This window comes from Pseudonaja textilis, chromosome 4, assembly GCF_049901715.1.
Source record: "Pseudonaja textilis isolate UNSWEBS1 chromosome 4, rPseTex1.2, whole genome shotgun sequence".
Lineage (NCBI taxonomy): Eukaryota > Metazoa > Chordata > Lepidosauria > Squamata > Elapidae > Pseudonaja > Pseudonaja textilis.
The window spans coordinates 5,009,754-5,036,821 of NC_141993.1; the positions used below are offsets into that span (position 1 = coordinate 5,009,754).

General features: G+C 42.9%; 1 protein-coding gene across 5 annotated transcripts; it reads right to left on the reverse strand.

Annotated features, from left to right (window-relative positions):
- Positions 1-844: 844 nt before the first annotated feature.
- On the reverse strand, positions 845-26,579 carry PRXL2A (peroxiredoxin like 2A). Of its 5 annotated transcripts, none has more exons than XM_087932164.1 (6): positions 26,254-26,579; positions 12,797-12,967; positions 10,255-10,349; positions 4,927-5,067; positions 2,599-2,763; positions 845-1,261 (listed from the first exon to the last, which is right to left on the reverse strand). In XM_087932164.1, the coding sequence occupies exons 2-6, from the start codon at positions 12,963-12,965 to the stop codon at positions 1,151-1,153; spliced, it is 681 nt and encodes a 226-aa protein (XP_087788290.1). In that variant the 5' UTR covers positions 12,966-12,967; positions 26,254-26,579; the 3' UTR covers positions 845-1,150. The 5 variants fall into 5 exon arrangements, with proteins under 5 accessions (XP_087788290.1, XP_087788288.1, XP_087788291.1 ...); XM_087932162.1 differs by lacking the exon at positions 26,254-26,579 and adding an exon at positions 25,994-26,103; XM_087932165.1 differs by lacking the exon at positions 26,254-26,579 and adding an exon at positions 25,622-25,901.
- Between the last annotated feature and the right edge of the window lie 489 nt (positions 26,580-27,068).

Sequence of the window (27,068 nt, forward strand, 5' to 3'; positions counted from 1 at the left end):
TGTGTGAGCAAGGAGATGGCAAAGAGCCTGGGCGTGGCCTAGCTCAACTGTTTTGTACTAAAGCTGCTTGGTGCTCTGAAACTAAAACTGAAACTCCTCTCCTCTACTTGTGTTTTGCATTTGGGACAGATTTCTTTTCAGGTGGTGAGAGGGAGCAGAACGTCTTAGCATCAGAGCATGTTATATGATAATAATAATACAGGAAATACTAAATAATCTGATGGTCATTTCAAAAAATCCTTTCTTAGTGAGCCCCTAGAAGCCAAGAGGAACGTATGTGCCAAATTTGAAGTTGGTAGGCTTTATGGTTCTGGAGATTTTGTGATGATGCATGAGGGGTATTTCACTTTTACAGATAGATAGATAGATAGATAGATAGATAGATAGATAGATAGATAGATAGATAGATAGATATAGATATAGATATAGATATAGATATAGATATAGATATATAGATATGTTAATAGAATTAAATAAGATGAGGATTGTTATAATAATTAGACATATTACATATTTTACCGTAGTATTAAAATAAGAATAGAGAATATCAATGTAATGAATATGGGTATAAATTTTAATTGTTATTGCACAAAGTATTTGTACCCAGATGACACACAGTTTAAATGGAAGATGGATTGTTTGTATTAAAAATAAAATACTCTATTTAAAAATGATAATATTCCAAAAGGGGCCTTCAAGATAATGACTACTTACCATTTTTTAAGGTGTCTAGTTTGACCTTCAGGTCTGAAATTATCCAGCCAAACTGGACACCATTGGAGACACAGAAAGTTGGCAAGTTCCCACACCAGGTTTTCAAAAACCACAACCAAAAGCCATACCCTTTAAACTTTCAAACAAGGTTTATTAAGCTTTCCATCATCCCCCTGATACCCTGATGCACCTGAATGTTTTGTTTCAACTGGAAAGGATCGTGGTCAGATCTTCAAATTTCAGACCTGGCCTTTCATGGACCCAGCAGAACAAAGACGGAAGGAGTCGGCGGTATCTGAAGAGCAGACGGAAAGAGCTACTAGGAGTTGGGACTTTACGCTGAGGGTATTTGGGAGAAATTGAGAAACCTGGCAGAGATACGGGGCCACATTTGTGTGGCAATATTCGCATTTGCAACAAAAAGAGAAAGGATGCTTTATTCTCCACGGTCTGAAGGTTGCACTTTGATCTTCCTGATGGCGTCAAGGACAGCTTCGAGGCTGACTTTGTCTCCAAATTCTTTCTCACGGTGTTCCAAGAGAACCCCCTGAAAAAAAAAAAAAAAAGATACAGAGCTCAGGAGAAGCTTTTTCACCCCAAAACAGCAATCAGAAAACTCTTTTACCATCTCCACAATTTACTTAGTTAGCCTCTTCTTGGCTTGAGAAGAATTTTACACTGAGATTTTCAAATTTTAAAAACCATTGCTATTATCGACTTCCAGTTTCCCGTGGTAATTTTTACAAAATTAAATAGGAATCTGGTTTCAGGTGTTCCTTATTCTTCACATTCTGCCACACAAGAGACAAGATTTATTATATCACCAAAATAACAATGAAAAGAAATGGAAACACACAAACACACTCAGAGAGAGAAATAGACAGAAAGAGGAGAGGGAGGGAGAAAAATAGAAGAGAAAGAGAGACAGAAGGAGAAAAAGAAAGTGAGAGAGACAGAAAGAGAAAGGAGAAAAAGAGGGAGGTAGAAAGAAGGGAGAGAGAGCAAGAGAAATAGAAGAGAAGGAGAGAGAGAAAGAGGAGACAAGGCAAAAAGAAAGCAAGAGGGAGTAGAGAAAGAGACAAAGAAAAAGGCAGAAAGAAAAGGAGAAAAATAGAAAGAGGGAAAGAGAAGGGAGAGAGAGTGAGAAACACAGAAGAGAAAGGAGACAGAAAGAAACAGAAGGGAAGAGAGTGTATGTCTGATGTGTGCGTGTGTGTGTGAGAGAGAGAGGGAGGGAGGGAAAGTGTGTTTCTGGTGTGTCTGTGTGTGTGTGAGAGGGAAAGTATATGTATGTGTATGTGTGTCCGTGTACGAGAGAGATGGAGGGAGGGAAAGTATGTTTTTACTGTGTGTGTGTGTGAGAGAGAGAGAGAAACAGGAGAGAGAGAAAGGAGTGGGGGGAAAGTGTGTGTGTGTGTGAGAGAGAGAGATATGGAGGGAGGGAAAGTGTGTTTCTAGTGTGTGTGTGAGAGAAAGAGGAGAGAGAACAAGTGGGAGGGAAAGTGTGTGTGTGTGTGAGAGAGAGAGAGAGAGAGAGAAAGAGGGAGGGAAAGTGTGTGTATGTGCTTCTAGTGTCTGTGTGTGTGTGTGTGTGTGAGAGAGAGAGAGAGAGTGAGAGAGAGAGAGAGGCAGGGAGAGAGAGAGAGGGAGGGAGGAAAGTGTGTGTATGTGTATGTGTATGCAAGAGAGATGGAGGGACGGAAAGTGTGCTTCTAGTGTGTGTGTGTGTGAGAGAGAGAGAGAGAGACAAGAGAGAGAGAGATCCTTCAATCCAGAATAAAAAGCCAATTGCCAAGGTCCGTTTTCATGGGCTGAAAGCCTGCAGAGAGAAGCGAGGCTCCCAGGACGGACCCGGGATATCCCTGCCGTTCTCCGCTCTTCTACCTGTTTCCCGGGGCCGATCACAAAAACCCCACCCAGGATCACGCCTTCTCCATCGATGTTGCCGGTGTAGCCGCTCCTCCAGGCGCGCCAGAAGTTCCTCCAGACGTTCCAGCGGAAAAGAGCCAGGAGCAGCATTGTTCTCCTTTGAGGGCCATAGAATTTTCTCTGGGAAATGGGGACAAGAAGGAACTCGGCTGCAAAAGGAGAAGCCTTCCCAGGGAGAAGACCTCCTAAAATAAGACCCGGTGATCTTGGAAAAGGGAGGCGGGATCCAACTTCATCAGTAGAGTGGATACCATCGACTTACGAACCCCCCCCCCGCAAATTCCCGCTACTAAGCGAGACAGTGGTTAACTGAGTTTTGTCCCATTTTACGACCTTCCCTGCCAGGGTTAAGCATTAAGCGAATCACAGCGGTTGTTCAGTGAGTCACACGGTTCTTAAGTGAATCTTGGCTTCCCCGTGGACTGGACTTGTCGGAAAGTCACAAAAGGGGATTGCGCGACCCACCCACCCACCCCCGGGCTACTGCAACTGTCATAAGTAAGAGTCGATTGACTAGTGCCTGAATTGTGATCAGGAGAGCATGGGGAAGCTGCAAAGGTCGTTAAGTGTGAAAAACAGTTAGCAAGACATTTTTTCAGTGTCGTAAGTTCGAACGGTCACTAAACAAACTGTTCTAAGTCAAGGACAACTGAGTTTCCCTGAAAATAAGACCCAACAGGAAGATAAGCCCTAGTGTGATTTTTTCAGGACGCAGATTGTTGGGGGCAACAGGCTGACTCTGTAAACCACTTAGAGAGGGCTGTAAAGCACTGTGAAGCGGTATATAAGGCTAAGTGCTATTGCTATCTATCCTTCCTTCCTCCCTCCCTCCCCCTCTCCCTCCTTTCTTCCTTCCTTCCTTCCTCCCCCTCTCCCTTCCTTCCTTCCCTCCCTCCCTCCCAGCAGTTAGAATGCAGTACCCAGATTGTTGGGGGCAAGAGGCTGATTCTGTAAACTGCTTAGAGAGGGCTGTGAAAGCTCTGTGAAGCTATACATAAGGCTAAGTGCTATTGCTATCCTTCCTTCCTTCCTTCCTTCCTCCCTCCCTCCTTCCTTCCTTCCTTCCTTCCTAAGGTTGACTCAGCCTTCTACCCTTCCGAGGTGGGTAAAATGAGGACCCAGATTGTTGTCCTTCCTTCCTTCCTTCCTTCCTTTCCTTCCTTCCCTCCCTCCTTCCCTCCCAGAAGTTAGAATGAAGAACCCAGATTATTGGGGGCAAGAGGCTGATTCTGTAAACTGCTTAGAGAGGGCTGTGAAAGCTCCGTGAAGCGGTACATCAGCCTAACTGTTATTGCTATTGCCAAGAATCCTGCAATGGAGACGCCCATTGTCTTCCTCCTTGAGATGTATCTGCGAGGCATCCCAACCAACCCTCCCAAGATAAGCACTGCCACGTTCAGTTAACTCTCCCCGCCCCCCTTGATTTAATGTCATTCCTTGAACATTTGAGAAGAAGGGATGACTCCCTGGGGAACACGCTTCCATTTCTAGAGAAGATGAAAAGGGCAGGCGGGGCGAAACAGCCGCTCTTAATCTTTCTTTGTTGATCTAAGCGTTTAATAGGGGGGATCCTGCCTGAGCAAACCAACCGTTCCAAGGTGAAGCGTACTCCCTTCCGTGACCATTCACGACACAACAGGCAAAATCCGATTAACCTCTTAAGGCGCAGCTCCGCGGGGCTAATTTCCAGGCCAGCCGCTTCTTTCTGCAAACCTCTTTATTTGTAGCTCACCTGATGGGATCCCTATTCGAGACTTAATGGGAAACCGCAGGCCCAGAAAAATCCATCTCACAAGATGTCTTCACGTTAAAAATCAACAAGTAGTCGGGTTCTTGTTGCAGAAGGAGCCTTCCTTTCCCCCAAATCTTTTGAAATTGCTGATCTACTTTTTCTCTCAATATATTTTCTCCCTAAGCCGTGGTGGGATTCATTATTATTTTTTTACTACCAGTTCTGATGGGCGTGGCTTGGTGGGCGTGGCAGGGGAAGTTTACTGCAAAATCCCCCTCCCCACCCCACTAACCTGCTTTCCAGCTCCGTTCTCCTGTGCAAGGCAACCAAAGGAGACCCAGCCGATCAGCTGGGACTCGATGGGAGGCAGAGAAGAGATGGGGTTGGCGGGGCAAGTCAGAGGTGGGATTTGCTGGTTCTCCGAACCATTCAAAATTTCTGCTCCTGGTTCTGCAGAACTGGTCGGAACCGGCTGAATGCCACCTCTGTTCGACGGGTTATCTCCTCCTTCTTAATTTATTTCACACACACACAAAAAAAATCCGACCTACCTTTTCATCCAGAAATATCTCTCCCTTGAAGTACGGCTGGAAGTCGGCCACCTCCGTCCCAATGTTCTCTTTCACCACAGCATAAAGAGGGACCCCTACCTGGTCGAGTTGGGGCTTCAGAGAGGACAGCTCAGCGGCCTCCTACCAAGGGAAGGACAGGCTGAGTCAACCCTCACCCAACCAAACTGCAATAGATCTATTGAAATAGATGCTTATCTTCCACGTACGGCCACAAGCAAGCCCCACATTTCTCTCATTAAGCAAGACATTGGTTCAGTCAATTTTGCTCCATTTTATGTCCTTCCTTGCCTAGGTTCTTAAGTGAATCACTGCAGTCGGTCAGTTTAGTTAGCCAGTCGTGAAGCGAATCTTGCTTCCCTACTGCTTATCGAAAAGGTCACCAAAAGAGATCGCAGGATCTCGGGACACAACAACGGTCGTAACGGTGAGCCAATGGAGAAGCATCTGAATTCTGATCACGTGATCGTGGGGGTGCTGGGAAGGTCATAACTGTGAAAAAGGGTCACAAGTCACTTCTTTCAGCACCGTTGTAAAACGCCAGCCAGGGGCTAAGGATCGACGGAGACCCAGATTGTTGGGGACCAGAGGCTGACACCATAAACCACTTAGAGAGGGCTGTAAAGCACTGTGAAGCGGTATATAAGTCTGTATTGCTTTCCTGCTTTCCTTCCTTCCTTCCTTCCTTCCTTCCATGGTGCAGTTAGACTGCAGTATTGCAGGCCAACTCTGCCCATTGCCAATAGTTCAATCCTGACTGGCTCCAGGTTGACTGAGCCTTCCCACCTTTCGAGGTGGGTAAAATGAGGACCCAGATTGTTGGGGGCAAGAGGCTGACTTTGTAAACCGCTTAGAGGGAGCCGGAAAGCACTGTGAAGTGGTATATAAGTCTATGTGCTGTTGCTATTGCTGTCTTCCCATGGGAAATTGCTGCCTCGTCCTGTTTGAGGGATATTTGAACCAAGTGAAAAGTTCCAATTTCTCAAGGGTTTTCTGAATGTGAAGAGGTCTGGAAGATGCAAATGTCTGCAAAGTTAACTGAATTTATCTTCTTCCCCGAAGGAATGTTGGTTTGGGAAGAGCTGGGTTACAACAAGTTTAGCTTCCCTTTCTGAGGGTTTTTTTTTTTTTTTTTGTATACTAAACTTTCCATATCAACCTCAAATTCCTCCTCCTTTGATCAACTAGATACCTAACTATTGTTCTGCACCTTGGAAGCTTCTAATTTACATCTTTGAAAGTAGCATGAAACAGCCAACAACGGAGAGACTTCCTCAATAAAGGCTAAAACACGGAAGCTAAAATTCATCCCGCCTTTATTGCCAATGCTATGCTGGCAAATGCTTCTGGTTGAAATCCAAGGCACATGTACCAAATTAGAAAAGCTACTGTAGGGATTATGCCCACTATGCTATACCACCTTCTGTGCAAGGTAGGAAGAATTTTGCTGGATTTGAAAACTAAGCTGGGTTAAACCTGCTTAATATTTGGTCTTCTGGAAGGCCTTGAAGACATGGCTGTAGCAAGTGAGGGTGGGGCACTTTGGAGGTGGCTAATAGCAGTAGCCCTTAGACTTATATACCGCTTCACAGTGCTTTACAGCCCTCTCAAAGTGGTTTACGGAGTCAGCCTCTTGCTCCCAACAATCTGGGTCCTCCTTTTACCCACCTCCGAAGGATGGAAGGCTGAGTCAACCTTGAGCCGGTCAGGATTGAACTCCTGGCAGTGGGCAGAGTTAGCCCGCAATGCTGCATTCTAACCACTGTGCCCCCGTGGCTCTTAATGGCTCTACTCTACTCTTAATGTTCTCTACTAGAACAGAGAACATCCTACCCTCCATCCTGTGTGCACTTTGCTCCCAATTCCTCTCTATCCTGTTTAGTTTTAATTGCATTTTTAATTTTAAGATTTTTTAAAAATCATTTTCATGTTTTATAGGGCATTGTCTGTAAGCCGCCTTTGGCGTACACGTTTAATACATAAAGGAGAGAAACCACCACAAAATTCCAGAGTTGTTGGGTTTAAAAAAAAAAAAAAATCTCGAAAGACGGCAGTAGCAGAAAATGACACAGATGATGTGCTTGTGAATTCACTCAAAGCGCAGCATGACTCAAAAGGAAATTTTACTTTGAATTCCTAAGCAGAAGCTAACAAACCATAAGCTGATTTTCTTTCCAGCTACCCAAATAACACCCGTCACTCCTAGAAGCTCCTTGGGGCCCTGAGCAAGCAACTGGCATGTAAGGGAATATGCCTAAAAACTGGTCTAAGCTTGTCTGGATTTAGTTCTAAGATCCAGCACTTGTACTTTGGGGATAAACAACTTCAGGTTGCTCCTAATATTTCATGCTCTGAATCACACACATAGACACACACAAAATAAACCTTCTGCCCCCGTAGGAAAATCAGATTGCAGGAATGAGACTTCTGTCTTACAGTACCTCTGGTGCGTTATTTTTCTAGGTAGAGGAAGATAGGTAAGAAAAGAAAGACAAATGCAGCAAACAGGAGGTATTTAAAATAGTAGTGATATCTCAATGTAAGACTCTACTTCAACATAGAGCTACATTATTTTGTCCTTGAAGGAATGAGTTTGCAAATCCCATCATCTTGCTAGAAATCCCTGGCCTTGGGAGTTTGATTAGTGGCCCACTTTTTGCTGACTGTAGAATCACGAAGACTGGAAACGACCTTGGAGATCTTATAGTCTAACCCCTGTTCAAGGCAAGTCCTTGTTCCATCCTGGACAAATGTTTACGGAGCTTCTCCATCATCCAGGCCAGGGTTATCTCAAAGGTGCTTTTTCAAGAAGCAACTGGACTTTCTGTTTTTTTCTTTGGAGATGTTTCGCTTCTCCTCCAAGAAGCTTCTTCAGCTCTGGCTGGATGGTGGGGAATGAAAGTATTTATACTCCTTGCAGACAGCTGGTCATTTGCATCCTTTTAGAGGGTCATTGAGGCTACCTGGAGATTTGTTTGCATGGTGCAAATGGGCATGGAGACTTCTTGGAACTGTCCAACTGTGTGGTGGAGCTGTGCCTTCTGCAGGATGTTTTTGATCTGTGTCATCCCTACACATTGAGCACTGATGAAGGGACACAAGTGGCCTCAACAACCCTCTGAAAAGAATGCAAACGACCAGCTACCTGCAAGAAGTATAAAACTTTCCCTTCCCCACCATCCAGTCAGAGCTGAAGAAGCTTCTTGGAGGAGAAGTGAAAGGTCTTCAAAGAAAAACCAGTTGCCTCTTGAAAAAAGCACCTTTGGGGAATCCTGGACAAACGTTGTCCAATCTTTTCTTAAAAGTGATGGAGCAACTCCGGGAGGGAAGCTGTTCTACAGTTGTTCTGTCAAGCAATTTCTCCTTACTGGATCTCTTTCTTTAACAAGGTCCTACCCATCACATCCCGCTAGGTACCTGGCCCATTTCCAGTTTAATAAGCTGCTGTCTCTGCTAAGCTGCACAGCTCCTTCTTTTTGGTTCCATGTTTTCAAATCTCTGCCTTTTCTGCTGCTAGAGATTATGTAGCCTTTTGTTCTTTATCATTTTACTTTTGTCCAATTTCCCTGTACCTGCCAGGTGTTTTGTTTTTTTTTAATGTAGATTTAAGAAATGTTTAAAAGCTTTGTTCTCCTGTGCTCCTTTTGATCCACTGCCCAAAAGGACCGGCAGCGAAGGGACACAGGATGTAATGGCTACGCTTGAAACCAGAGAAAGATCTGCATTCTAACTAACATTCCTCCGTTCTCAGTGAACAAAACAAACTGCTAATCCTGTTCACGGGAGAATTATAAATAAAAGAGAGATAAAGTATCTGCCTCGAACACCAGGAGATCAGTTGGGTTGCTGAGATTTCCATAATCTTATTTTATCCTCCTTCAATAAATCTTACTAAACTTATTACTGGAAAAAGCCTTGCATTCCATCCTGGTATAACAAAATAACAAGAGCTGGAAGGGAGGTTGGAGGTCTTCAAGCAAGAGACCCTACACGGTCTCAGATAAAAAGGCTGTCCAATCTCTTCTTATAAAACTCCAGTGATGGGTGCACCCACAACTTCTGGAGTCGGGGTGCTGCTCCCTTCAGCTGCGGTGGGTTGTCCAGGAAGCTGTGCACACAGGCTGGAATTAATGTCCACATATTGTGCGCACAGGTGGTGGTGACCGAGAAGGCTCGCGGTCCAAGAAGATCCAAGTTGCATCAACTTGGAGACGTGTCCTTCATTAGCCGTGGTGACGCAGTGGTTAGAATGCGGTATTGCAGGCTAACTCACTGCCCACTGCCAGCAGTTTGATCTTGACTGGCTCATGGTTGACTCAGCCTTCCATCTTTCTGAGGTGGGTAAAATGAGGACCCAGATTGTTGGGGGCAACAGGCTGACTCTGTAAACCGCTTAGAGAAGGGTTTAAAAAGCCCTGCGGTATATAAGTCTAAGGGCTCTGGCTATTCTACTAATTTATTCAAATAGCTCTGAATAGGATCTACATCTTGCATGGCACCTGTTAAGACTGTTTAAATGGGACAGAACAGTGGTGGGATTCAGCCAGTTCACACCAGTTCAGGAGAATCGGTTGTTAACTTCTTGAGAAGTTTGGTGAACTGGTTGTTGGAACAAATCATTAGAGCAGAGAACCGGTTGTTAAATAAACCACTGGGGCAGAGGATCCTTCCCTGAATGTGAGTATGGTGCTCCTCGCCAAACACTGGATCCTGTAATGACTAGCTGCCATTTGAAAGCTTATAGAGAATGAAAATCTGATTTTCTCCAACTAACAAATACTGCATTTAACTGGATAAACAGCCTAGATACTAATATGTAGAACATTCCATTCTCATTTAACAACGCATTTTGAAATGCAACCTATAACTCAACATGGAGAATTATCTTCTCTTGCATTGTGAGTTTGTACTGTCAGTGATTCTATTATAAGTCTCCTGCACACAGCATCAGATCACAGCGTAGTTTTTTTGCTGGAGTGATTACCACAAAATAAGTGATGGGCCCTGCATTTTTGTGCCTGGGTGAGTCTTGTTGGTACATTAGCATTCAGAAAATGTAGGCAGCACATCAAGCCCCTAAGCTGGGGTTTCAAGATAATGGACAGGCAAGTTAAGAGGGCAACCTGCTTAATTCAGGGGCCTTCAAACTTGACAGCTTTAAGACTTGTGGACTTCAACTCCCAGAATTCCTCCTCCAGTCATGTTAGCTCAGGGATTCTAGGAATTGAAGTCCACAAGTCTTAAACTTGCCAAGTTTGAAGACCCTTGCGTTAATTCTTAGAATCTGTTCTACTGGAGAACATACATTACCTCTCTGCACAAAAATCATCCAGGCCTCCTCACCGCCATGATCACAGCACCCTTCGTCTTCCACAGATCCTTGGCTTTGAAGGTTCTCTGTTCTCCTTGAGGTCCAGGGAAGGAAAGATAAAAATTAAGCTTCTTTAAATCATGCTCACATCCTGGTAAACTCATGAAGAAGTCCTCATTGTTGTTTCAGCAGCCAAGATGGAAGTGACTGGATTCTACCTTCTACATGGACGCTTTCTCAACTTTCCAAGTTTGGTTGTTTTCCTGCAGACGTTTCTTTACCCAACTAGGTAACCATCATCCATGTTAGGACCCCGAACCCTACCTAGAAAACAACCAAGCTTAGAAAGCACCAAGGACCCCACCATTCAACCCTGAGCTACAAGTATTGGCTTCTATTGATAGCCTTTAACTCTGAGAATCTCCCATCCAGCTTCTAAGCAAGTCCAAGTCTACTTAGCTTTTCAAGATCAATCACCTTAAATCATGAAGACCTGATCTGCAGACAATTAATTCTGTTACCATCTATTGGGTCAGTTCGATGCCTTCTAGACAGCCATACTTCCCAGGAGTTATAATCCCAATATATTGAAGAGCAGCAAGTTGAAAAAAGTCTGTGCTATTTTAATCCCATTGAGATATGTTTTTCTCCTGAAGAGTGTTTTGGAAGAACACCTGGATTCTAAAATTCACCTATTTTTTTTCCAAACTAAGCCCCACCTTCTGAGCTCTCAAACTACAGAACCACAAAGGTGCTCTTTCAAGAGGAAACTGGACTTTCTTGTTTTTTTCTTTGAAGACATTTCGCTTCTCCTCCAAGAAGAGGAGCTGAAGAGGAGCTCTGAGCTGAAGAAGCAAAACGTCTTCCGAGAAAAACCAGAAAGTCCCAGTTGCCTCTTGAAAAAAAAAGCACCTTTGGGAAAACCATGACCTGGAGGACTGAGAATCACTACAGACTTGCAGAATTACAACTGGATCTCAAGAATACAAGAGGAAACCTCCACCCCTTTTTTCCCAACCACTGGTAAATTTCCATGTTTAATAATATTCTGTGTCTTCTTTCTGTTTAATTTTCAGTGTTAAGTTTATCTATTTCTGCACAATCTAATTTCTGCACAATCCCAATTATCTGGCTTCCCTGCCCGAGAAGCAGCTGAAATGCTGCCGGTGGAGGAATGTGTAGCACTCCAACCGCGGCAGTGCATGGGCAGAAGGGAAAGCAACAGCGGCGGAGGAAGCAATAGCGGCAGGCGCGATGCAAAGTGCCCCACCGCCACCGAGGCCGACATCCACACTGCCGCCCGCCCACTGACCCGGCCTGCACCCAGCACCATACCCGGGTCTGCAGCAAAGGCGCTTGGCGGGGGTAGGGAGCTCTCCGTGCTCCGCCATGATAGACTGTTAGGAGCGGCTGGTGGCGAGGCGTGGCTGCCCACGGGGTGCTCTGGGCGACGGGGAGTCACTTCCGAAAAGACAGCCTAGCTGTTTTTTCAGGGGTCAAAAGAAAATAAAGCCCGGCCTTATTTTTTGACAAACACAGTATATATAATATACAGTATATACTTCGCTCATCGAGTTTTTCTGATATTATGCCTAATAAAAACAATTCAGGTTTAAAATCTACACGTTTTCCTATCATCTTTTCTAATCACTTGTGTATTTTTGCCCAAAATTTTCTTGCTTTAACACAAGGGGTGAAGATAAGAATGTAATCTCTATTGTTAAGCCAATTAAATACCCATGGCAACATGATGTTTATTAAGCACTAACACATGTAAACAACGGAAAATTAATAAAATTAATAATAAGAATATGTGGGGATGTGTTTTTGAACACATTCTTGTATTTTGAGTGGAAAGAAAATGTTTTCTGAAAAAAAAAAAAAACCCTCACATGTAAATGAAATGAAACGCTAGATAACTTTCCAAGTGAGGAAATGTTGCCACCTCTACATCTCTCTAGCAGAGTAAAATCTGAGATTTGCTTAGACCTTTATTCTCTCCGGGGGGAAAAAGAAAAGTAGATTTGTGACTCTGGTGCATTTCTATAATTTATAAAGTAACTAAACACAAGGACAGTTTCTTCCCCAACGCCATCACTCTGCTAAACAAATAATTCCCTCAACACTGTCCAACTATTTACTAAGTCTGCATTTCCATTAATCCACCCATCCCTCCTTTTACCCATCCCCTCCCACTTGTGACTATACTACTAACTGTGTTGCTTGTATCCTAATGATTTGTATTGACTGTTTCCTAGTACAATTGGATTGCTTATTGGTACCCTATGACTATCATTGTCATAAGGTTGTACCTTATGATTCTTGACGAAAATCTCTTTTCTTTTATGTGCACTGAAAGCTTATGCACCAAAGACACATTCCTTGTGTGTCCATTCATACTTGGCCAATAAAAAGTATTCTATTCTGTTCTGTTCTGTTCTGTTCTACTCTCTACTCTACTCTACTCTACTCTACTCTACTCTACTCTACTCTACTCTATTCGCAATTAGGAGCCTGAAGGATCTTCCTTCTAAGTCTTACCTTGGCCCAGAGTCTTCAGATCTATTTCTTCTAGGAACTCCGTGGAGGCCATTTCTGCTTTGGAGAGGAACAAATCCGTATTGGCCAGGATCATCCCCGTCACAGCAGCCCCGATGGCTCCTAGTCCGAGCGTCCACATTGCTACGGAGAGGTCAATCGGGAAAGACATCTCTAGAAAAGGAAGGACGGAGCGGTCACTCCAGCAGCCCAAAAGATTTTAAAATTTTGAAAAGGAAACGAAGACAAGCTGGAGGGAGGAGTGACTTCAACTGAATGTCTTCATTAATTAGGACGGGTTTTAAAAGTTTGGTATATGCGCTGAAAGGAAGGTTTAAGTCACTTTTGTATGTACAAAACAAGTGTGTAAATCAGGGGTGAGATTCAAAAATCCCAGCAACCGGGCAGAGAACCGGTTGACGGGTGGGCGTGGACATGGTGGACATGGCCTATTGGAACTTCCGGTTTGACTGTTTTTTGCCTTTCCCAGAATCCGGAGGCTTCCCTCAGGCCTCTGGGAAAATGAAAAATGGCCTCCCCTGGGCTCCGGAAGCCACAAACGGGTCTGTTTCTGAACTTCCAGAACTTCCAGTTCGGCCATTTTTTGCCTTCCCCAGAGTCCCGAGGCTTCCCTCGGGCCTCTGGGGGGGTGAAAATGGCCTCTCCTGGGCTCTGGAGGGCCTCTGGAAGCTGGAAACAAGCCCATTTCTGGACTTCCAGACCTTCCAGGATGGCCATTTTTCACCCTCCCCAAGCCTCTGCGCAGACCCTGCACTTACCTGCATCCAAAACGGGCCACCTGGAGACTCCTGGGAGGGGAGGGGCAGGGTGACCGGAGCCAGCCACTCAGTTCAACTACCAGTTTGGTGAACCAGGTGTAAATTTAACATCCTGTTCGCCCGAACCGGCTGAATCCCACCCCTGGAATAAATGCATGTCCTCTGTTTCTTTAAGTAATGCCGAATAATTTCCAAAGTCTGTAAAATACTATCCATTGGAATTGAAAAGAAGAGAAGAAAAAAAGTTCCACTGCATGAGGATAAACTCCAGGGAGAGATTCGAATGTTATGAGCTAAATGGACTTAACTGGACCTATAATTAGTAAAATACCCAAACTAAAAAAAAAGAGTTTTCTCCCTTTAGGATTATAAAAAAAAATGCTATATTATTCCCCACATGCAAAGAAAAGCAGAGATGGTCAAATTGGTTCTTTGATCCAAAGAAGAGAATATATACCTAACCCTTGTTTCTATTCTGAAATTGCTTCCGGATTTTGTTGCTTGCAGTATGGGAAAAAAACAAAACTGATTTTGCTTTCGTAAATTAGATAGGTTTGTTGCTACAGAAATGGCCTGTAGATTGTGTAAAAGCAAAAAGTTGTGGTTGTCATGTTGTTATCTTCTACTCAGCTAAAGAGAGTTGGAGGGCGGTGCCTTTTTTCCCCTTTTCTCCCTTTATCCTCTCTTTTTTCCCCTTTCTTGTTTTCACATCTTTTTTTTTCCTTTGTATTTTATACTTGGATAAACTATTTTTTTAAAAAAAAATCTAATTTTGAAAAGGGATTAAAAGAATGAATCTCTTCCAGGACATCTGGAAGGTAAATAAAAGTTTATGTTGAGTCAAACGCAGATCCTAGTGACCATAAGGGATATGTCCATGCAATGTTTTCTCAACAGAATTACTCATTCGATAACCAAATGATCTTACTTGCTTTGCTGCAAAAAAAAAAAAGAGACTGGAAATGCTTTCCACAGCAGAACTGGACACTGGGGCTCTCTTAAGTTTCTGCCTAGCGTGTAATTCAAAAAATTAAATCAAATTAAATCAAAAAATTAAAAACCCATCATCCCGTTTTCCTGAAATATAAATTATAATTATAAATATAAATTCCCTTGTCAAACGTTTGTGAGAGTGCTTAAACAGGGTGTTTTTTAAACAGCTTTGTTCATCTCATAATACTGCGTAATTGTGCATGTGTAATGGGAACAGGAAGACTATCATTAATCTGGAAAATTGCTTGATTGTGACATTAATCCATACTTTGTGCTACTAGCAAAGGGAAAGATGCAACAGTGCTCAAAGCGACTGATGTTGTGATGTTGTAGAGGTTGCACAGAAGTACACAACTGATAGGAAGATGTTTTGACATGCGCCCAGTGCCAAATCTGTCTTGCAATGTCTCCTGAATTGGCAACAGGAAGAACGGAAGTGAGATGATCAGATTAGCAGAGTTGGAAGGAACCTTGTAGGTCATCTAGTCCAACCCCTAGCCCAAGCAGGAGGCTCTACACCATTCCTGACAAGTGGCAATCCAATGTCTTCTGAAAGTCTCTTGAGTCAAGCTCAACTTTTGTTGAGCCTCCACGAAATTGTCATGACAAGAACATCAATGTGCGTGTCACAATGGAGAACATATATGGTCCCAAGGTTGAATTGTTGGGTCCTTATAATTTTCTGAGTTTCCTTCTGATTATATGTCACCTGGCCTGGATAAGCTTCGGAAGTTGTGGGAGCTTCATCCCTGGAGGCTTCCAAGAAGACACTGGACTGCCATTTGTCAGACACAATGTAAGGTCTCCTGCTTGGGCGTGGTGGGGGTTGGACTAGATGACCTACAAGGACCCTTCCAACACTGTTAATCTTTAATAATACTCTTAGCCAATACTAGTATTATGTGATCATTATCAATGATGTGTATATTATGATTGCCATTATGCTCATTGTCTTTTCGTTGTTTAAAACTGTACTCAGACAACACGCTCATCTTATAGATGTTGAGGTTTTTTATGTTTATTAAAGAAAAATGTATCAATGACATATATATTGAAAAAGAAAATAAAGTCTTTACATACATCATCCAGGGCATTTTGGGCACTGTGATAACTGTTGAACCTTCCCAGGGCTTCAGACCGCACTAAAGCAAAATATAAGCACTAGCTATACAGCTAGTCCTCAATGTACAATCATTTACCGAGCGACCGTTCGAAGTTGGGGAAAAAAAGAGAGACCTGATATCCAGTCCTTGCACTTATGACCACTGCAGCATCCTCGTGGTCACATTAAAATTCCGTTGCTTAGCAACGGGTACCATGGTAGGGAGGGGTGCCACATGGCCATCATTCGTGACCTTCCCCACTGACCTCCTACAAAGCTAAGCCAATGGGGGAGGGGATCTGCATTCACTTAACGACTGCGCAAACTGCAGTGATTTCTTTAACTGTGGCCTAAACAGGTTATAAAGTCAGACATCATTCACTCTACAACCGCCTCGCTTAGCAACAGAAATTCTGGTCCCAACTGCTGTCGTTAAATTGAGGACTGCCGATAATGGACTTTCCCTGCAAAAAAGCAGAAATCCCTTTTCTTCCTGTTATTTTCCTTGCAAGGGCATAGAATCCATGCCCTGTGATCACTTTTGACTTAAAAAAGAATAAAATAATCCAAATACAACGTCCATCACTTGCACCAAAAACTGAAAAAAAAAACAAACGCATTTTATCATTAGAATCTCTACCTTTCTTTAACAACAGCAAGCAAACTAAACCAGTATTAACCACTCCGTACCTCGTATCCCATTGCCTCAATTCTATTCTCTTGCATATATTCCATTCTATTGCATTGTGTGCTGCCCCAGCGTTAAGGCTTCGGCTTTGCAGGAATCCTTAACTCTTCTTCATAATTTCTGAATTATTTTGATTCCTTGAAGCCCGGGTGCTTTCGATGACAAATAGCCAGCGTCCCTTTTCTGGGGCTGTATAAAAATTCAGCCCAAGCAGTTTCCCCAATGAACAAAGAGGAAACATTCACCAAATTCAAATGAACAAAGAGGAAACATTCATCAATACAGCTCATCAGTCTGAAACCCACATTATGTATCTGATATTAACACAATTGGGAAAGTCCAGAAATATTTCACAAGAAGAGTTCTCCACTCCTCTACTCGTTGTAGAATACCTTATGCCACCAGAATTGAAATTCTAGACCTCGAAAACCTAGAACTACGCCGCCTTCGATCCGATCTAAGTATACTATATATAACCATACATGGCAATGTCCTACCTGCAAATGAATACTTCAGCTTCAACCATAACAACACAAGAGCACACAATAGATACAAACTCAAGGTTAATCGCACCAAACTTGATTGCAGGAAATACGACTTCAGCAACAGAGTGGTCAATGTCTGGAATATTCTACCTGACTCTGTGGTTTCTTCCCCAAACCCCCAAAAATTTAACCCTAGACTGTCTACTATTGACCTCACCCCTTTCCTAAGAGGTCTATAGGGGGGCATGCATAAGCGCACCAACATGCCTACCGTCCCTGTCCTATTGTCCCCATTTATTCGTATCTTGTTTCGCTTCATTTTATGTGTGTGTGTGTGTATGTGTGTGTGTATGTGTGTGTGTGGTATTCAGCTTTGTTCGGGTATTTTCCCACGTCATTGTAGTTGTGCTTTTAAAGTTGTAGCAATGTTTCGGCAGAATCTCATCTGCCATCATCAGGCTTCTGTATTGTGTTCGTCTGTGAGTCAGAAATATATAATTAAGAAAACAAATATATATATATACACACACACACACACATACATACATTCTTATATGTATCCATGTATTCATAACTATGTTTTTACTTATACCTATTATCTTGTAAGCAATTGACAAATAAAAATAAATAAATAAAATAAATAAATACATTTTGGGACAAGGCAGGGGTAACTCCACCTCCTTCCTTCTAGTATGAAACACGAGTGAGAAGTAGCATGGAATACATTGGAGGAAGCCAGGACGATCTTCGGAGTCTGGCTTCAATTCAATCAATAAGAATGCAGCTGGAAGGGACCTTCGAGGTCTTCTAGTCCAGCCCACTGCTCAAGCAGGAGACCCTATGCCATTTCAGACAGATGGTTGTCCAATCTCTTCTTAAAAACCTCCAGTGTTAAGAGTACCTACAACTTCTGGTGGCAAGCTGTTCCACTGGTTAATTGTCCTCACTGTTAGGAAGTTTCCCCTTAGTTGTAGGTTGCTTCTCTCCTTGAGTAGTTTCCACCCGTTGCTTCTTGCCCTGCCCTCAGGTGCTTTGCAGAATAGCTTGACCCCTTCCTTTTCTTTGGGGCAACCCCTCAAATATTATTTATAATAGTATTTGATACTGCTATTATATCCCCCAGTACCTTATATCAAATATATCATAGGGATAATAGGAGACACCTACCGGGTCCCACATGGATGCTGAGCTCTTGGGAGACCTGAAGTCCTTCCTCGTGCAGAAGCCAAAAGCTCCCTGAACAAGCAGAAGGCAGGCTGCACATAAAAAGCCTTGAGCAAACAGAGAAATGCTAACTCAGCCCTTCTTAAGAGAAAACGTGGGCAGGACGGGGCTGGTTGCCAGCCAGAAGAACTCTCTGGTGAGTTGCCCCGAGCAAGATCTTACCCAACAACATGCCTTGTGTGGAAACAGGGCTGGTCGATTAGAAAATGCTACGAAGGAGGCAGTTCCCTAGAGATGGGGCGTCTTGGGAGAGCCTATCACCAGGAGCGATCTGAATTAGGCACGATTCACCAGTTATGTAAAAAGGCATCACAGGTAGACTCACAAATGTTAATTAAAATCATTAGTAGCCTGCTTGACAAGAAAGAAAGAAAGAAAGAAAGAAAGAAAGAAAGAAAGAAAGAAAGAAAGAAAGAAAGAAAGAAAGAAAGAAAGAAAGAAAGAAGTCTGAGATAGGACAGTGAGTGAGTGAATGAGTGAGTGAAGAAGGAAGGAAAGGAGAAGTGGAAGGAAGGAAGGAAAGGAGAAGTGGAAGGAAGGAAGAAAGAAAAGGAGAAGTGTGAGTGAGAAAGAAAGGAAGGATAGGAGAAGAGTGAATGAGTCAGAAAGAAAGGATAGAAGTGTGAATGAGGAAGGAAGGAAGGAAGGAAGGAAGGAAGGAAGGAAGGAAGGAAGGAAGGAAGGAAGGAAGGAAGGAAGGAAGGAAAGGTCAGATCATATTTTCCAGTTCAGTTATACTCCAATCCCCATAATCCCTAGACAGCAAGGCTGAATGACCTCGTGCCCTGGGACTTGAAGCATAAGGCATGGGGGAGGGAGGGGGAATTGGGGAATTTAAACAATTGTATCTTTGTGTATTGTTTGTTGATTGTGGTGACACAGGACTCAAAGCATCACTCATTACACTCAAGATTTTGCTGCTCTTCTTAACTTGCAACAATTCTAGCAGGGATGCCAACACCTCCACAGTTGGCATTCTTGCAAATCTTGATTGCAGGATTCTCCTGTGGAATTTAACAGATCCTGAAAACTTACTCAGCATTAGTTCCCAGCCTAATTTTATTTTATGAAGGAAGACTTGTTTTACAGCTGCCAACTAAATTAGACGCAGTTTAAGGCTTATTTTCAGCTGATTAAACCATGGCTTTAAAAGCAAGGTGGATTAAAAACCAACCCCTGTTTTAAACACAACCACACACCTCTTTTTTTGCTTATTTAAGCCCATTTGAAATGAGTCCCTCAAATACTTTGGAAAGAAGGAAGGCGGCTCAAACACATAATTTTATGAAGATAACTTCTAACTCTACATTCTGTTGCTAATATGGACAAGGAAGATAAGTTATCAGTGGTGCATCAGACCTAAAAAGTGCAGAAATGACAAGAAGCAAACCACACAAAACCTTCTTAGTACAATTTAAAAGCTGTTGCTGGGTGTTCCTTGAGAATATGAGGCCAAAAATATTCTCCAAGGGTTCCTGAAATGACTAATGGAACTAAAGCCAGTTGAGCTCTTATTATCTTCACGATTATCTGCTTTGTCATCTACATATATAAAAGCAAAAGTCCACTCAGGCATCATCACAAAATCTCCAGAACCATAAAGTCTACAAACTTGAAATTTGGCACGTATGTTCCTCTTGGCTTCTAGGTACTCACTGAGAAAGGATTTTTCAAAATGACCATCAGAGAATTAGTATTTCCTATATTATTATTATTAACACGAAGGAGTTCTACTCCCCCTCCCCACCTGAAAAAAAGAAATATCTTCCAAATGCAAAACATAAGCAGAGGAGAGGAGTTTCAGTTTTACTTTCACAGCATCAAGGAGCTTTAGTACAGAACAGTTGAGCAAAGCCATGCCCAAGCTCCTTGCTGTCTCCTTTTTGCTTGCACAGTAAATACTGTTTCAGTTTCCAAACAGCCCTCAACTCTCTCACACACCAGCAGGACACTAGCTGGTTGAACACCGACGGATGCTGATAGGCAGAGGCAGAATTCCGCCCCCAACTTATTTTCCTCCCCAAAAACTAAACCCCACCATTTAGTTTCGTAAAGAAGCACAGGTATCGAGCTAGTAAAGAATATTGTTTGAGGAAGATTCATTTGTAAAATACTATCCGACTGAGCCGGTAAAATGATCCAACAAACAATCTTTACCTCAACTCTTAAAAATGAAACCTCTACCTCGTTTGGATCGGTCCGAAAAATTTGTTTCAAGTTTAAATACGTAACCCACTAGGAATTAATACTTCCCAGGGTAAAGTTTGTTTTTGCAGCTTGTAAAATTGCTATCCCACTGTCAGAGAACTAGTGCAAAAACAATTTGCGTCTTTCCACCTCATATATTTTATTTTGTATGCTCCAGCTCATAATTCTACTTCGCTTTTAAGTTTCAACTTAATTAGTTCAGGTAATCCTCACCTTACGACCACAGTTCAGCCCAAAATTCCTGCTGCTAAGTGAGACATTTGTTAAGGGAGTTTTGCCCCGTTTTATGACCGTTCTTGCCACAAGTGAAATCGCTGCACTTGTGTGGCTGGTAACCTGGTTGTTAATCTGGCTTTGATTTTGCCAGGAGATCGCAAAAGGGGAATTATGTGACCCCAAGGACACTGCAACCGTCGTAAATGCGAGTCAGTCACCAAGCCTCTGAATTTTGATCACGTCAGCTGTCTAGCAGTCATACGTGTGACAAACAACACTGTGTAACTTCCAACAGCCACTAACGAATTGTTGTAAATTGAGGGCTCCCTGTAACTTAATTCTTAGTCTGTAATAAGAAATGTCGACGATTTGATGATTAAGTTTATATTCGTGTTGTTGGCTGGGAAAAAAAAAAAATATTCCCACGGAGAGCGAAAAGGTCACATTTCCTCAAAGGCAGCAGCTCCTTTGGTCATTTTTGAGGAACTAGAAAATTGCATGGATGGAAGAAAATTCAACTAAATATCGCGTCTTCTTCAGTTAATTATAAAGCCGGCTCTGATCTGACACGCAAGCATTTTTCTGAAAAATCTCCCCGTCATGAAAACTTACATGAGAAAACACATGAAAAGCTGTATGGAACAGAAGTTGCCTGCAGAAGTTTTTATTTTATTTTTTTTAATTTTGTCAAAAGCTTAGAATGCAATAGAAATAAGAATAAACATAGGTTTAAATATAAGAAATAGGAACTAATAATTGGGGGCAACAGGACAGGGACGGTAGGCACAATTGTGTGCTTCTTCATTTGTGGCTGCTCCATCACTGGAGGTTTTTAAGAAGAGACTGGACAGCCACTTGTCTGAAATGGTATAAGGTTTCAAGCAAGGGGTTGGACTAGAAGACCTCCAAGGTCCCTTCCAACTCTATTATTCACAATGTTCTCTGTTCCAAATCTCTGAAGTAGTTGAAGCCAAGTTAGACTTTTTCTTCTGCAGCTGTTTTCTTCCAGAATTGATTTATATCCATAGATTGCTAGCCTGTTAGTGACTGTTCAATTTTGATCATGTGACTGTGGGGAGGCTATAGGGGTCATAAGTGTTAAAAATGATCGTAAAGTTGCTTTTTTCAGCACCGTGGTAACTTTGAACAGTCACTAATTGAACTGTTTTAAGTGGAGAACTACCTGTATAGCTGGTCCCTATTTATAGAAGATACGTTAAGAGGGAGAAATGAATAGAGTTATAATGCTGATTACTAATATTGTAAGATTAAAGAACTATTATCAATGTAATGAATACTGTAAATTTTAATTGTAATAGCACAGATGACACACTGTTTAATGGAAGATGATATGTTCAAGTTAAAAAAATAAAAAATAAATAAAAAAAGAAAAAGAAATATGTATCTTCAAGCTCAAAGAGACTTAATTTTCATCAAGACAATTTCACGCATATGCCAACTTACACAACTTTTCCAATACCAGAAATCTAATCCATTTAAGGGCGAGGTGTTAAACGGAGATTGTGAAGCAATCAACCTGCAGTTTATAAGATCAAAATAATAATAATAATACAGAATACCTGCAAGGCTCACTTTAAGTGAAGCAAGTGAAGCTCTTGAAAAATCCAACAGCAGACTTGTGTGTTCTCCAAAAGATTTGCGAATTAAACAACCAAATTAAATCAGAACTTTTGATGTTATTGATCTGGGTTGTCAAGACCACAAAAAAAAAAAATGCTTTCCCAGCAGCAGAAAAAAAACCTGTTGTAACCGTTCCTCTTTCGAAATGGATGCAATATTAAATCTACCCCAAAGACAGCGAAGGGATTGTGTAAAGCAGGTTGGAAATGATCCAGTTTCTGAACTGGATTAATTCAGAAAGATATGAACTCTTAATATGTCCTCCCTGGTACTCTTTGTCTCGTAAACAAAATCCCCCACTCCATCTTTCCTCATCTAAGAAGCCAGGAGAATAGAATATAGAATAGAATAGGTCTTCTAGTCCAACCCCCTACTTAGGCAGGAAATCTGTTTGCTTCCTTTCATCCATCCATCTCTCTCTCTCTCCATACAATTTGAAAAAACAAGATTATTTAATTTTGAAATATTTACTGTACAATGTGGGTTTGTGTATAATATTTTCCCATTCTTGTATCCTTTTCAGTAGTATTCAAAAAATTTCTCTCTCTCTCCATCTCTCATGGAAGAAATTTGTGGTGAAGGTTGCGTCACTCCACTAATAAATCCATGCAAGTTAGAAGCAGGAAAGCAATTGCAAACCAGTTTCAAGGACTACTGTCCATTAAAATTTTCTCAGAAAAATACCAGCCTCTGACCCAGTTAGCTTCATCCAAGAAGCCACATGGGCTACATGTCCATGGAGATTCTCAGCCATCCAACTCATGGTTGTCCCAAAGGTGCTTTTTTCAAAATATCACTGGACTTTCTGGATTTTCTTTGAAGGCATTTCACTTCTCATCCAAGAAGCTTCTTCGGCTCTTTTTCTTCCTGGGCTCCCGCGACCCCCATTTGCGACCTTCTGACAAGCAAAGTCAATGGAGGAAGCTGGATTCCCTTTAGTGACCGTGTGACGAACTGAACTGCAGCAACTCACTTAACCACCGTGGCAAGATAGGTCACAGAATGAGGCAAAATTCAGTGCGTCTCACTCAAACCACAGAAAAGGTGGGCTCCATTGTGGTCATAAGTCCAGGACTACCTGTACTGATCACGCTGCAATGGTCACAAGCGTAAGGACCGGTTGAAAGTTTGTTGGGTTTTTTTCCCTCTCCAGTATTGTCATAACTTAAAACAGGGGTCCCCAAAACTTGGCAACTTTTAAGACTTGTGGACTTCCAAGCCCCAGAGTTCTCTAGAGGAATCAGAAATGCTGTATGGAGAATTCTGGGAGTTGAAGTCCACAAAGTTGCAAAGTTTGGGGACCATGGACTTAAAATATTGGCTAAATGGATGGTTTTTAAGTGGATTACTAGCTGGAAATTGTTCTAACATGAAGAATGTTAGAGTGTTCACTGACTGACTTCACAGAAAGGAATGCACTGATGTTGCTGTTTTTTAAAATTGTTTTTATTTTGCACCCAGAGCTATTTTTGCATATTAAAAGGGAACTGCAGGGGTTTTTAAAAGCTTAAAATTTGCATGCATGACTTTTGAGCTGCACTGAGACATGTTGAGGGTTGCAGCCCCCTGAGGCCTCCTCCGCAACTCTGAAGGTAATTTCTTCCGCTTCACCCTTGTATTTTCTAATTCCATTTCACAGTACATGAGGCAGCTTTAATGCTTCATAATCCCACCCACAATACAATTTGTTTGCTTCGGATTAAGAGTGGCAAGCAAACCCAGTTAATTATCAGGGCCGTTTTAAGGTGTTGAAAACCCATCTAGAGTTGTTTGTTTTTTTAATTTAACAAAATCTAAACTTTTCCACGCATTAAGATTGTACAGTATGTATTAAATAGGTAAAAAAACAATGGTTTGAAACCGATCTTTTCTCTCTGTGTCGAATCTGGGTTTATTTAAATGCAAAATCTGGGGGTGGGGGTGTTAGCAAAGCCTGAATTCAATAGATAACAATAATTTAGTTTAAAACAGGGCTCTTCAACTTTGGCAACTTTTAAGACTTGTGGACTTCAACTCCCAGAGTTCCTCAGCCAACTGAAGAATGCCCGGAGTTGAAGTCCATAGGTCTTGAAGTTGCCAAAGTTGGAGAAACCCAGTTTAAAAACATTTTGAAGAATTTTTTTTTGAGGTGTATGTATTTTTTTTCTTCTTCTTGATAATCAATCTGGGTTTATTTAAGCACAAAACCCTGTGGTTTTTTTTTTTAAAAGAGGGAACCCCACCACCAGCAACCCTAATAAACTTTGTAGTAAGCAAGCATCAAACCTCTGCAGCCGATTCTACAAAAATGTCTTCTACAAAAATGTCTTATGAAGAAACCAGCATGGTTTATTGTTCTTATTGAGTCTGATTTCTCAAGGTGGTTGAAGCGATGTGCTGTGTCCCCATTAAGCACCATCAGGCTTTCAGAAATAGAGAAACCTCTTTTCAATATTTTTTTTTATCTCTGGCCCAGCCATATAAAATAAAATAAAATTTGAGGTTGTTCCGTTTCCCTGTCTTTGGGTGAAGGCAAAGGATAAAATAGTGTTATTTCTTAAGCCTCTTTAGGAGCCCAAGCGTTAAAAAAAGAAACACATTTCCATCTGAAAAACCTGCAGGGAAAGTTTGTGTTTTTAAAAAAGAAACCTGAAACAGCCAAGCTTGCCCCACTTTTCTCTCCTAGTGTTCCTTCTAAGGCGATAAAATACCCATAAGTTTTCCTAATTGCACAATTGTGACACTTTGCACTGGCGTTATTTGCTCTGACTGCATTGCATTCCCAAACATGTGACCCAAACTGCTAGCAGCAGAAGGGTGTGTGTGTGTGTGGAAAGGGCGGTTGGATCAGCAAAGCAGGCTTGCATCTGAGCCGCTCCAAATACAAAGCCAGATAAACGTGTGAATAAGAATCAAGCATGCTAAGAATTGTTATTATAATGGGATACATGATGCCCAGTAGTATGAAGTAAGAATAGAGTCATGATAGAGTAGTAATGAACATGTACTGGTTGTAATGGATATTGCACAAGGTATTTGTACCCAGGTGACACGCTGTTTAAACAAAAGATGGAATGTTTGTAATAATAAAATAAAATATTTTTTTTAAGAAAAACAAAGTCAGGGAAAAGCAAGCCTTACAGAATCGCAGAGTTGGAAGGGGCCTCGGAGGTCATGTGGTCCAACCCCCGGGGCTCAAGCAGAAGACCCTTCCAGAGGGATCTCGGAGGTCATCTAACCCCACCCCCTAAGCCTAACTCAAGCCTGGAGAAGGCAGGGTTCCAGAATCGCGGCGTTGGAAAAAAGATCTTGGAGGTCATCTAGCCCTACCGCTCGCTCCTTAGCTGCAGAAAACAGCCAGTTCGAAGAGCCAACCCGAGGCCTCCTTTCTCTCTAAGTTGGACTCCTGAGGATTTTGCAAATATAGGTCAACGTTGGGGTGGTGTTTTTTTTTTTGGGGGGGGGTGTTTTTTAAAAAACGGTAGGTGGGAAACGGGTTTAAGAAAGTCTAACCTTGGTTTCTCCGTGTTGCATCAAGGCTGCTGCTGCTCCTAACTCCTGCTCAGTGGTTTTATTTCTTTTTTGCCGGCTGCAAAACCCCGGATGGCCACTAGAGGGCGGCAACCCACCCAAGTGCCTCGCCTCTTTCTGCCTCCCTCTAGCGGCCGCCCGGATATTGGCACTTCCGAGCCGAATCCACGCGTGGATCTTTGGCACCATAACTCGTTTCTTCCCACCAGCCCACCGCCAGCAGCCCTTTCCCACGCTCTCGGTGTGGCACCCAGGCACTTCTAAAGGGGGGAGAAAGTTTTACACACACACACACAAAAACCACACGCACACAAAAACTCACAAACACACGGGGGCCTTGGCTGGCGAACTCACATTCAGAAGAGCTGCAAAGGATGCGCTCTCGCCGGCTCTCCATCCCCGGCGCTCCTGCGCCACCGCCGTCAGAGAGCCCACACCTGCTCTCACCTACACCCGCAACCCGCAGCTCTAGCAGCCTTCCCACAGCCCACAAGCCCCCAGGGCCCGGGGGGAGTGGGGTGGGGTGGGGAGGCCGACTAATCAATCCACTCAGGCCGAGTAAATCAATCGGTGAAGCGCCGATTCAAGCCAGCATCAGGAGCAGATCGGGTTACCTTTAACCAAGGGATGCGCAAAAAGAGACCTCTGATCCGTAAATGCGCAAAAAGGGCTGTAGCCGCGTAGTTTGCACGGCTGATGGTTCTGTTGTCCTTCGGAGGAGAGAGGGGTGTGTGTGTGTGTGTGTGTGTGTGAGAGAGAGAGAGAGAGAGAGAGAATGGAGCTCAGCTAACACCATCCCGATTGGCTTTGGCTAAGAATAGCATCTTTGCTATTCTTAAAAACAGAGACATTCCCCTGCTAACAAAAGGGCGTAGAGGCAAGGCTCTGGTTTTCCCAGTTGCCATGTATGTCTGGGAAAGTTGCCATTCAGGAAGGCTGAGCGCCAAAGAATGGAGGCCTTTGAACTCTTGGGCTGGAGAAGACTCCCATGAGTCCCTTGGCCTGCAAGGCCATCCAACCGGTCATTCCTAGAGGAGATCAACCCTGACTGCTCTTTAGAAGGCCAGATCCTGAAGACTTGGAGCCACCTCATGAGAAGGAAGGACGGACTCCCTGGGGAAGAGCCGAATGCTGGGAACGATGGAGGGCCAAAGAAAGAAGAGATGGCAGAGAAGGAGGGGGATGGATGGAGACACTGAAGCAGTCAGTGTGAGCTTAAATGGACTCTGGTAGAGGACAGGAAGGCCTGGAGGAACATTGTCCATGGGGTCGCGATGGGTCGGACACGGCTTCATGACCAACAAGAACAGCATCTCTGCAAAAATTTGGCTGCAAAACTGGGCCTGGCTGCTTTTTTCAGTGATGTAACTTTGAATGGTCACTAAATGGTTGTAAGGATGACTCCTTGTACAAGGACTCTAACCGACTC